General features: G+C 38.9%; 1 protein-coding gene across 3 annotated transcripts in view; it reads left to right on the top strand.

The window, feature by feature from the left end:
- Positions 1-12300, top strand: part of idh3b (isocitrate dehydrogenase (NAD(+)) 3 non-catalytic subunit beta) — a 29340-nt gene extending 17040 nt beyond the window's left edge. The window contains exons 1-12 of one of the 3 annotated variants that reach the window (XM_082533229.1): positions 2350-2371; positions 2457-2568; positions 5222-5395; positions 5779-5899; positions 6048-6108; positions 6191-6323; positions 6710-6843; positions 6971-7073; positions 7329-7475; positions 8655-8749; positions 8930-8990; positions 11752-12300. In XM_082533229.1, coding sequence (XP_082389355.1) covers positions 2527-2568; positions 5222-5395; positions 5779-5899; positions 6048-6108; positions 6191-6323; positions 6710-6843; positions 6971-7073; positions 7329-7475; positions 8655-8749; positions 8930-8990; positions 11752-11829 — 1149 coding nt within the window. In that variant the 5' untranslated portion in view covers positions 2350-2371; positions 2457-2526 and the 3' untranslated portion in view covers positions 11830-12300. Of the gene's footprint in view, positions 1-2349; positions 2372-2456; positions 2569-5221; positions 5396-5778; positions 5900-6047; positions 6109-6190; positions 6324-6709; positions 6844-6970; positions 7074-7328; positions 7476-8654; positions 8750-8929; positions 8991-9870 lie in introns of those variants that run through there. The other 2 variants (XM_082533227.1, XM_082533228.1) reach the window with 2 other exon arrangements.
- Positions 12301-12706: the final 406 nt, after the last annotated feature.

The raw sequence follows: 12706 nt of genomic DNA, 5'->3' as shown, positions 1-12706 counted from the left end.
ACTAAAGCCATTCCAAAGCTTCACTAATCAAAATGGCCAGGTTTGCCTCATTTTGAGGCATATCATGTGCTACAGCCAGGTCACAGAGTCTTTTTTAATTTTTAAAAAGATAAACATATAGAAACAACATTTCTAATTCCTCAAAGAATGTTACCCTGTTAGTAAATATATATAATCCAGGAATCTATTTCTAGATGAATGTGTCATCTAGAAATAGAGTTAAAACTAAAATAAGGAGGTGAGTTTTGCGCAATCATTTGATTGCCTGAGAGGCCTGACTCAGGGTAGTAAAGCTCGCTGTCTGAGACGCACTCCTTTGGGCGCCGTGGATTTGTGATAGCATGAGTAACCAAATGAATTGCCCGGAAAGGTAAATGAAGAAAATCTATCTACAGTCACTTGTAACCTGTCCCTTATCTGTAATTCCATAGTGGTGATGTTATAAGCCTGTGCTTATTATTTGCATGAGTGTAGGCACTCACTTGCTTGGAATAGGACTGGGAATCCCCTGACCTATTTATGATGGGTCCATTTGAGAGTGTGGACCTCTGCAGGCTGGGAGGTCAGTTCCATAATCATAATTGTGCAAATTCTCATGACCATTGATCAACAACCACTGACCAAAACCCACTGATCAAAACCCACTGATCAATGGCCATGAGTACCATTCACAGAGAGTTGGGGAATGGCTGCAATCACAGCATTGTAAGATGGCGAAAGATGTACCCTTAGGCCCCCTCCTCGATTCAGAGATGGTCTTTCCCTTTTCACGTAAATGGCCTCCTTGACTCCGCGCTCAAACCAGCGTTCCTCCCTGTCCAGGATTTGTACATCCTTATCATTGAAAGAGTGTCCACTGGCCTGTAGGTGTAAATAGACTGCAGAGTCCTGGCGAGGTAGCTCTTCTGTGTTGTGCCGTCCGCTTCGCCAGAGGTTGTTTGGTTTCCCCGATGTATAAATTCTGGCAATCCTCCTGGCACTTAACAGCGTACACTATGTTACTCTGTGTCGGGGGACACACATCCTTGGGGTGGACCAATTTTTGGCGCAGCTTGTTTTGGGGTTTAAAAGCCACAGAGACTCGGTGTTTAGAAAAAATGCGTCTCAACTGTTCCGATACTCCTGATACATAAGGGATCACTACAGGTTTTCGCTTGGGCAGCGGTTGTCCTTCTCTCCTGGATCGGCTGGAGCTTTCTTTAGGTGCCTTTCCAGCTTTGACAAAAGTCCAGCTGGGATAACCACATTTACTCAGGGCCTTCTTGATGTGCTGTTCTTCTGCCTCCCTGGCCGCTGTGTCTGTGGGGATGGTGTTCGCTCTGTGTTGTAGCGTCCTGATGACACCCAGTTTGTGCTCCAGTGGATGATGAGAGTCAAACCTTAGATACTGATCCGTATGTGTAGGTTTACGGTACACGTCAGCTTTTAGATGACATCTCTCACCTTCTCAACAAAATCCAGGGTGTTCTGGATGTGGTGTTCAGAGCTGCCTACCAACGGGTTGAAGATCGAAGCCAGAAACTTGGAGATGTTATAGGTGACAGAGTTGATCATGCAGACAATCGGTCTTAAAGGTGCACCCTGTTTATGTATTTACACCTACAGGCCAGTGGACACTCTTTCAATGATAAGGATGTACAAATCCTGGACAGGGAGGAACGCTGGTTTGAGCGCGGAGTCAAGGAGGCCATTTACGTGAAAAGGGAAAGACCATCTCTGAATCAAGGAGGGGGCCTAAGGGTACATCTTTCGCCATCTTACAATGCTGTGATTGCAGCCATTCCCCAACTCTCTGTGAATGGTACTCATGGCCATTGATCAGTGGGTTTTGGTCAGTGGTTGTTGATCAATGGTCATGAGAATTTGCATAATTATGATTAAGGAACTGACCTCCCAGCCATTGTTGGTTTCAGTCATTATGCAAATGTACTGTTTATAAGGTTGGGGAAACTTGCAGTCAGCTGAGACTGAAGAAGTCACTTGGATGAGTGACGAAACATTTCTCCCACAAAACGCTACGTCCAGATGAACAGAATCAACTTTTGGAGAACTCATCTGTGTAATTTTGGTCTGAGCATATGATGTGTCCTCTCCCAGGACATTTTAATCAACACACAAATCCTTTATTGCATTCTGGTGATGTTTCTTTTTAATAATGAGAGGGTCATGTTGAGGGCCCCAAGCTCCAACTCAACTCAATGACAGCTCTGTCAGGATCACCTTAATTGAGGGGGTCGTTCAAGTTCAAATTCTGTTTGAAATGTTTTTTCTAACGCTCTGTTTTGTTTTGTTTTCTGTTTTCTGCTAATTTCATTTATTTATTTATGTATTTATTTCAGACTGGCAATGTGATAGCACTGTGACATGTAAGGTGAGAACCAGGTTTGAGTACCATCTGGTTTATGGAAATTGGTCTCCCCGTGGAGTAAGCGGTAGTTTTACGTTCTCCCCTGCAGGTGGCGCCATTGTCCCATTATTACCCCTCCACCACAGAAGAAGTAGCCCAGTTGCTTCGTGCCTGTGACGATGGCGGTCGTCTTGAGGGGAAGTTTAGTAACGTTGTTCAAGGTGAGAGCACAAATTATGTTGACGGGCTTTTTGTGTAAATAGAAAAAAAAATGGCTGCTTTAGTCATATTTCATATAAACGCAGCAAAGAGACGTTTACGCACTGAGTGTTGTCATGTGTTTCTTACGTGAATGCTAACCATCGTGAGCTTCGTGGACGTCTGCATTACTGATAGAACGATTCTGAAGTGTGTTTCCGTATCTGGAATTATTTTGCTGGACATAGTTCTCGGTTTGTTTTATTTGTCAGTAGATACGCGCCTTAATAAGACATCCTCGTTAATTGAGAAGGTCAGCTAAATTAGCTTAGCCTCCCAGCCTGTGTCAGTTAACCATGTCAGTAACCTCCCTGTCCTTAGTGAACCGTTAGCTACTGCTACTCGTGGGGCTAATCACAAGCTTAGAGACTTGAAGCGAGCAACTCAGACAAGGTTTAGTTTTCAGTCAGATTTCTAGGTGTCAGTAAGAGTGCAAATATATTCAGTGTCTTACTTTAACTTGTAAGATTGCAGAGTTGGCTTTTTAACTTGTTGCCTACAGGTAAGATGCGGGTGAGGGTGATAATCATTCAGGATCACCTTGAAATATACAAACCGGTGACAAAATAAATGAAGAGGACGACAACATAAAGTCTCTTATTAATAGATGCTGGGGCAACACCAGGACAGTTTTACCATGCATTGCTACTGATTCCTAAAGTCTCAGGAACTCTTCCTGGATGGAAAACCACTTTTTCCCCATTGTGGTCGCGCAGAGTGCTGTTTTACCCGTCGATCCAAAACCTCCCTTAGGGTTTTCAGCTGTTGACTGACCATTATTCTCAACGACAATTTTTCATACCACTAAGTAATAAATTTCTCATAGATCTAAATGCAGATGTAACTCTTCCCATTGAAACATTAGTACTAGCCAGTACAGAGCCAGTAAAAAAAATGTCTTTAGCACAGTGCGAAGCTTGTGTCACAGGGATTATTTATACATATACTGACTTGATTATTTGGACAGATGTAATCTGTGGATCAACTATGACTCCAAGAAGAAAGCTCCTCCCCATTCTTTTTGTCTTGGTGGTCAGCAGACAGTAACATCTTCTGATGTTGTAGTGTACTAGTTAACACAATTCACCTAACAAGCCAAAGATTCCGTCAGGAAGGGCATCTGACCTAAAAATCCGTTGAGCTACCCATTGTTGCATGAAAGTTGCTGCTGCTGCTTCTGATTTGCTGATCGAAGCATAAATTCCCATTAACAGTATATGGATGGCAGAAAATAAGGATGGCATAACCTGGCTTGTTTGAGACCGATGCGCCTGCCATCTTTGCTCAAACAATGATCTACAAAGACTTCATCTTTCAAAGTCACCAACACCTTTTCTTATTGCCATTTTCTATTAATACAGAATCACCTGGGCCTGCTTAAAATATTCATATATGCCTCCAAACCTGATTGGAGTTGTGTTATATAGTGCACCTGTGTGGAAACATCTGCATTTGTTGTTTCTTTATTTACGCAGATTTTTTTTTCTCATTTATTTGTCTGTGTGTATTTACACAAAATCCCCTACTGACATCTTCCCTTATAAAATGCATCTAGGCATCATCCTGAATAGCAATATGCATGAAATTACTATAATATTAGGTGAAATGTAATTTATAATATTATATACAGTGTTGTACCCTCATTCTCTCTTTCTGACTAAAACATGCTTCTCATAAAGTTGGGCTCACGTCATGACATGATGAAATGAGTGAAATAGGAAAAGACATTCCTGCTACACAAAGTTGTTCTCACTTGGTGTTTTTTCTAACAAATGTCTGAACACAGGTGCATTCCCCCAACATTGTTTTATTCCGATAATTTCTAAATGTCTTTATGTTTCAAAATCTTGAACAGATTTTTGTATATACACACTGGGGGGGGGGGGAGGTCAGAAGCTGTAACAAGCAAACATTGAATGTAACAGATGTAGACAAGTGATTCTGGTGTTGCTTGTTATCAAAAAAGTTCTTTTTGACCAATTGGACACTAACAGACCTCTGACCAATGATCAATGACCAATAATAGTCTTGTTTCAAGTAGGCTAGCTGCTCTATTAACTTCTCTTAGGTCCTAAAAAGTTACCACAAAATGTATAATGTAGGTGCACTGTTTGGTATATGTGCAAATTATATATATATATGTAGTATATCTGTCTACAAGCCCATAATAGTTGAGACTCATTGATATACTCAGTGGACTTATATTATCTACCAGTCTGTTGGTATCATCATGTATAACAACTGATTAAAACAATTAAAACTGTAAATAGGCTGGAGAAACACCATTCAATAATGTTATAATTGTTGACATTGTATATGTTGCCCACAAGAAGACACTCTGCAGCTTCCCAGTTGGAACAACCCGTTGATCCAAACTAACTTGGGCAGAGTTGAGCTTAAATGAGTATATAAACAAACATAAATAGATTTAATTAACATGAATCTGTTGTATGTGTCTGAAAGGGAAAAAAATTCTGCAGTTGAGCTCTCGATATTAGGGTTTTCAATGTGTTGATAAGTAATACTATTAGAGAGTAGATATATGGGTTTATAGTATACTGCAGTGTTCTTTGTAATACTGTACCTAGTAAGTGTACCTTTGTTTCCCTCCTTCAGGGCCTGGTCGGTTCCAGGTGTCCACAGTTGGCCTCTCGTCCACTGAGTGTATCTGCTGGTCTCTGTAGTCCAGAAACACCACCGGCCCGTGCTGATGCTACCTTTAAAGTCACAATGGTGCCAGGGGATGGAGTAGGACCTGAACTAATGACTGCTGTAAAGGAAGTTTTTAAGGTACATTTACATAAGATTGACGATGGACTCATAACTGCTTTTTATCCTTATACCAAACATGTTGTCTTCAGTATATCAGGTTTACTGATGATAGAAAATAATAGGGAACTTTTGACAAAAAATACATGTACAGATTTTTTTTTTTCTCTGTCTGGTCTGATTTTTTACATTTTTCTTATATTAAATGTTAAAAAGCTCCTTTTTCATCTCGTTGTGTTTTACAAATAATCTCCTTGCTTTACTTTTTCTAAGAAATCATTTTAAATATGGTGCTTAATGTTAAAGTAAAATAGTGCATTAAAACTGAGTAAGATTGTCATTCTTTATGTTGATTTGTGATTTTTTTTTAAGAATGATTTTTTTTTCTCCCCATTTTTCTGAAGGCAGGTGATGTCCCAGTAGAATTTGAGGAATTCCACATGAGTGAAGTGCAGAACATGGCCAGCGAGGAAAAACTGGAACAAGTGTTGACCTCTATGAAGAGCAACAGAGTTGCCATTAAAGGTAGTCTTATTTCCTTTAATTCTTTGATTTTTCTCTCACAAAAAAATTGAATCCAATAACAAAAAGCTGATTTAAATGGCTGCACTGAAGTAGTCTGAACTGCAGTGTATTTAGGCTTTAACATGTTGGGGCACGTTACCTTATTTAGGAAAGATTCACACACCCATGGAATTCAAAGGCGAGCTGGCTTCATATGAGATGAGATTAAGGTAAATGATCAAATAAAAAATTGTGTGTTATTATTTGCATATGTCACGTTTAAAAATAACTCTACATCCGTCCACTCCCCAGGCGCAAGCTGGACCTGTTTGCTAATGTAGTTCATGTAAACAGCCTGCCAGGCTACAGCACTCGTCACAACAACCTGGACCTAGTCATCATCCGTGAGCAGACTGAGGGGGAGTACAGCTCCCTAGAGCATGAGGTAAACAGTACTCTTACTCACTGCAATCAGAGCGTAAACAGCAGTTTTACACCCACCTGCAAACACACTGGAAGGTTTGTTTAAGGGTTTTGAAAGAAGCCTTAAACTGGGCATCAGAATATAGTTAAGTCACAGAAATACAGATTAAGCCAGATTTTGATTTGTCCTTTACTTATATTGAGGTTCTTTAACTCTCCTATTTATTCATTTTAATATGAAACCTAGTTTACAGCATGATTATTTACACTTAGACCTCAAAGACTGTCTACAGTCAGGTTATGTGGGAGATTGTTGTTTATAGAACATAATGTATGTGTTCATTTTCTTGCATGATTCTTCGGCAAAATATATTTAACCATATGTTGTCATCCTCTTGTGTTTTCCAGAGTGTAACAGGTGTGATTGAATGTCTGAAGATCATCACCAGAAAGAAGTCACGCCGCATCGCCAAGTTTGCCTTTGACTATGCTACCAAGAAAGGGCGAAACAAGGTCACTGCTGTTCACAAAGCTAACATCATGTGGGTAATTTTTTTTTTCTTTTAAAGGCAGCTTTGTCTTTGTTATTGTCTTATTTTGAAACCATGTACCTCCATTAAGGCTAAAAATTAGCATTACAGTAACTCCTGTCCTCGTATCTTATTTCAGGAAACTCGGTGATGGCCTGTTTCTGCAGAGCTGTGCAGAGGTGGCACAGCTGTACCCCAAAATCAAATATGAGAACATCATCATTGATAACTGTTGTATGCAGGTATAAACAGACTTGCAGTTCCTTCCCTTTGCCTTATTATTATTGTTCTTATTATCCATTACCATTCAGATTAAATAAGTGAATGCTGTCTTTTATTCCTAATTGTATATTTATAACTTAGCGTTTGCTAGAAGTGCTCCATTAAAAAAAAATAGAATAACTGAAGACGTGCACTTTGATTTCACTGCAGTAAATGACCATAGCTGAGCACCGCTGATTCAGGCTTAAATTTGTCATTGTATTATTCTTCTGCAGCTGGTGCAAAACCCTTACCAGTTTGACGTGCTGGTGATGCCTAACCTGTACGGTAACATTATTGACAATCTAGCAGCAGGGTTGGTTGGAGGAGCAGGAGTTGTTCCTGGGGAAAGCTACAGTGCAGAATATGCTGTTTTTGAGACTGTGAGTTTCCAAAACCTCTCGCTTGTTTGTCTTTTTGTTTTGTTTTTTTCCTTGTCCTGATTTTACTTAAAAGCCTATACTTTCCCTTTTTGTATTACTGTATTATTATTGTTTTTCTCTGAACAAAACAGTGGTGTTTACAGCATGACGAACGGTAAAAACTGCGTTTTCTACAGACAACTGTAGCAAACACTTTGCGAGTGAAAAAAGAAAAAACACCCCTTCCCTATTGGTGTTAGAGTTTACCATGTCAGCCAATCAAAAAAATGAAAAGGCAACATGTGACATTTGGTTGTTTAGGGAGAAGGGGAAGTTTTTAGGAGTGACACCGGAGACGGAAAGTGGGCGAGCGAAAGACAGAGAGAGCGAGTTTTCATATGTGAGACATTAGTGACGTTTAGCGTGTTTGGAGGCTGTAGTTAGTGTGCTGTGTAGTTATTGTTTTTTATTATGTGTCAGTTAGACTGCTGAATTTTATATTTGCTCTAAAAAAGCCGTCAAAGGCAGATTCCAGTGTAAACGCTGTTCCCACATGGAAAACTGGACTGATGCACCTCCTGCTGTCAGACCTGCAGGGTTTAGGCCTTTGGTGTTCTCCTCTGTCTTATACTGAACACAAACTACATTTTTTTGGACTGGCACAAATAATTTGTGTGTCTTCTTATTTGATGCAGAACACCTGATCGTTCTGTAAATAGACTTAAATGGTTATATAAAAAACGTCTGAGGCCTTGGCTGCATTTTTAGGTAAATAGTACCATATAACTTTGTTGTTTGCAAAACTTGTGCATAATTTTTAGAAATGTACAATTTCTATTTGCATTTCAAGTTAAGAAAATGATTCATTAAACATGTTTGTGGGTTTTACAGTAAAAAATATAACTTTTCTACTCGGATTTTGAATTTTTTTGTCTGAATTTAGATCCACTGTGCTAATATAGTATACCAAAATGAAAAAAATAACTCAAATTTCAGATATTTGAGGTTGTGCTGAAAATAATGATACCAAACAAGGCAAGAAAAACACATTTTAAAGGTGAAATATAGAGGTAAAATCAAAAGTAGTCAAAAACGGCCAATTATACCCTGGACCCCAGAGGGTTAATGGACTGTTGGTTTCTCTGCCCAGATCCTTATACTGCAGTTTTTCATTTCTCGTATCATTTTTTTCTTTTTCAGGGTGCACGCCACCCATTTGCACAAGCTGTTGGAAGGAACATTGCAAACCCCACAGCCATGCTGCTCAGTGCTGCTAACATGCTCAGGCACCTCAAGTGAGTCACCTTCTACATGTTTTTTCATAATGAGTATATCAAATTTTACACAATAGCCTCAAATTGTCTGTCCTAACCCAATATAATGATCAAGATCTTAAACAACCTCAGGCAGCTCTGTTTGTCTGAATGCAGACATGTGTCTGGTCACCTGTTCATTGTGATTATATTGTGTTGCAGTCTGGAATACCATTCTCAAATGGTGTCAGATGCTGTCAAGAGGGTCATAAAACAGGGCAAGGTAAGTGTTAGCTCTGCCCAGTCTGTGCTGCATGCAGGCTTTGAATGATAAGACCACCACTATGGTATATAAATCCAGAAGCATTAACATTATTAACACCAAAAGAGCTGCTTTTTCTGTATGTTTTACTTCCACTTTTTCAGTACCTCTAACAGAGTAAAATAACAGCTGATAGCTCTGCAATATGTGGGCAAATAAAGTCAGACTTGTATATTCTAAATCTGTGATCTTGGTATTGTGGGTCAATAACTGCTGTCTTTGTGTACACAAAGTCTCAAAGAGAACCTCTAAAGAAAATGGTGATAGAAACGTAATGTAAATCATTGATTACATTACACTTGCCTTAGATGAGCTTGCCTTAGAGCTCTGCCTTGCAGTCTAAGGCCAACAACATCATCTTAAATCTCAGTAGTTCTTGGCCTACAAATAACTCATCCTAACTGTTTGTATACTATACCATAGTGTGTTAAAGAGCCTTTGAATTCCTACTTTTAAGTCACTCTTAGCTCCTCTCTTTCAGTGCCTTCCTTGCTTAATTTTGTCCCTCTTTTACATGTTCAGGATTGTATGGGTTTGTTAACAAAATTATGTCGTAAATTCCTTTTTAAACTATTTTGGACTAAAAAGCTGCATCTGCTCTGTACTGAAACTAACATGCACTGACACAAACATGCACATGAAGGTGGTCAGACTTTGTCCCCTAGATGATGATAATAAACACCAGCTTGCAGGGTAGTTTATCATTAAAGTATTATTATTTTTATTATTACACTGTCTGAATGCTCATTTTCTCCCATCTGCTTTAATTTCCTCCACCTCCTTGTACCCCATTGCCATCTGTTTGTGTGTGTATACATTTGTGTGTTTGTGCAAATTCCAGGTACGGACACGAGACCTTGGCGGATACTGTACCACTACCGATTTTGTGCATGCTGTTGTGGAAAACCTGCGTCACCGACCCATTTACTAAGATATTTCATCATAGACCTCGCTGACTGACTCCTTTTTCCCTAAATCTGGACGTTGTTCTTAACATGGTCTGGATGCATGTTAAGACACCCTCCCCACCCACCCACCCCAAATGCCAGCTCACTGAGAGCTGTACTATACATTTCTGACATAAGTTGCATCATAATGACATTAGTTCTGCTGGCTTGCTTGTAGATCCTCTTCCGTTAAGCTTTGACATCTGTTGATTTGGGATTAAAAAGTATACCTCATGATGTTTTGCATCACACAGCTAGACCTCCTGTTTCCTGTATTCATGCAGTCTCCTCTGCCCTCACAATCTTTTGTCCATTTGCATCTTTTTGTTTTTGGAGTTTTGAACTGATGAGTTCATAAAGACGATTTCTTCGCACATTGTGGGAAACGCATCTTTTTTTTTTTTTTCTTTTCACTTTTATTATCTAAATGTTTCTTCCTGTCCCATCGGTCTCGCATTTCATTGAAAACTTGCTGTAAAGCCACCAGTCTTTTAAAAAGTTTGTATCGCCTTTTTTCAGAATTGGTCTAAAAACTAACTGTAACTCAGTAACAGTACAACGCTGCTACAAATTACTGCACATTTAAATAAAACTGTAATTTCATTATTGCAGCACTATAAATTCAACTATTGGTGCTGGGATTTCCTGTTCACTGTAACCTGGCGTAATTAAAAACATAATTGGCAGCTGTTGGGGAAACTGATATGAAAGATCAGTATCTTTGTGCATCAAAAAAAATTAAATGGCAGCATTAGCTTGCATTAGCCATTCACAATCAAAGTCACCATTGTTGTAGCATGTAGTTTATTAAAAAGAGTTATTTAAGCACATAGCAGAAGAATTTGTTACATGATTATACAGAAATCAGCCATAACATTAAAAACATTAATATTATTTGGATCCTTACTGTGGTGCTGCTCCAAGCGCTGACCATCAGGCTGTGGACATGGGACTTGTCCTGTGGTGTCTGACTTGGATGCTCACAAAGGTTCCTTTGATTTGTTTTGGTGTGATGCAGTGTAGTCAGGGAGAGGCTGCTGCTGTCAGGGAGTGTTGTCACCTTGGAAGGGTGTGCCTCTTCTGTAAAAATGTTGGTGGGAAGCAACAAATAAAACCTCCCAACAAATGCTCTCACAGCACATTGATCAATGTAATTTACATTTTAATTGGTTTTGATGTTTTTGCTGATTGCTGTATGGCATTTCCTGGTTTAGTCTTCTTTTTTTTCCCCACCATAAAGTCAGCACAGTTATAACTGCTACACTAAGGTTCAATCATCCTGTCCATCTCGCTTTTGGTACCATTTTGTATCAATTTGAAATGGAAGCTTGCTCACCAAAAATAAAAAAAATACTTTTTCAGTATACAGTGTTTGTGTGTTGACCTTTGACCCAAGTTCCCCAGTAAAAGCAATATCATGTGCCTTTAGCCAGCATTTAAATTTAAGTATTTCAACAAACCAAGAGTTTCACTCATACTGAACAACAACAACGTGATCTTTCCTGGATCATTAAAATACACTGAAATACTGTATATGGTCATTTGATGTGTTTTAAATCCAAACCTGGACTGGTACTTGAAATAATGTGGGGCCAGAAAAAGAGAGGAAAGTTCAACTGATGCTTTTTTTTTTCTTTTCATATCATCATTCACACTGTTCATTCTGTGAGTACTGCTTTCAAAGGCTCTCTAACATGCTGACCGTGATACAGAATGTGGACATGTGTTTCTGCAGCTGTGCATATAATAACGTGCTGTCCTTATGTTTGCAACAGGTGCGCACTGCAGATCTGGGGGGCTATGCAACAAGCAACGAGTTCACCCGTGCTGTCATTGCTAACCTGTCGGTCTGAGCATTATGTTTGCAGATCTGTCAGCTGCTGAATCGCACACATTTTTAATTATCTTCCTGTCTTACACGCTTGTACGCACAGTACAGCCCTATCCCCCTACATTCTACACGCAGTGCCCTTCTTATCAGAGCAAAATGCAAATGAAATACATTGTCCACAATGTTTTATTTTTGCTGTTTTACAGTTGATATTTAAACACTTAACGTTGCATCCAATTAAAAAAAAAAGTGGATTGGTGATTTTTTTTCTTTTTATTATGGTGCAAAACTTATAATGCTGTTACACTATTTCACACCACTTCCTGACATTCTACTGCCTTGCATGATACTCTAATTTCTACTTAATGATTTTATGTGTGGACATTAACCGGAAGTCAAAACACAACGTATGTATATTTCAATATTAATAAAGTTTTAACTTAATGCTTCTTCATTTATGCTATATGAATAATAAATAAGAAATGGAATATGACATCTTGTGTGCAGAATCCTTGAATGAGCATTATGGAGACTAATACGGTGTTATTAAAAGTTTATTATGGCTGATGGCACATGTCACCTCGCATGAGGATCCTAACTCCCTTCCTGTGTCCAAACATATTCATGGTGGTTTTTGGAGAATTTAAATGTTGGTAAAACTGAGTTTTTCTGGCTGTGTTGGGTGTATCATGGGACAGTGTATGCTCCAAGTCCCCAATACCATTAACTAACAGTTCAATATTAAATATATTTTTTGCCTTCATCTATATAAATTATTAATAAATTGTAGGAAATTTTCCAGCTTTCTCTTTACTGCAGAAGGTCGCAAAAGAGTTATTACAGGTCAGTTATGTGACTATTTTCAGAGGAATAGTTTATGGATGAATTTTAGTAATAAA

This window comes from Aulonocara stuartgranti (assembly GCF_965226115.1).
Source record: "Aulonocara stuartgranti genome assembly, chromosome: 5".
Classification (NCBI taxonomy): domain Eukaryota; kingdom Metazoa; phylum Chordata; class Actinopteri; order Cichliformes; family Cichlidae; genus Aulonocara; species Aulonocara stuartgranti.
The sequence above is the reverse complement of the archived record's forward strand: the minus strand, read 5'-3'. Positions and strand labels throughout refer to the sequence as shown.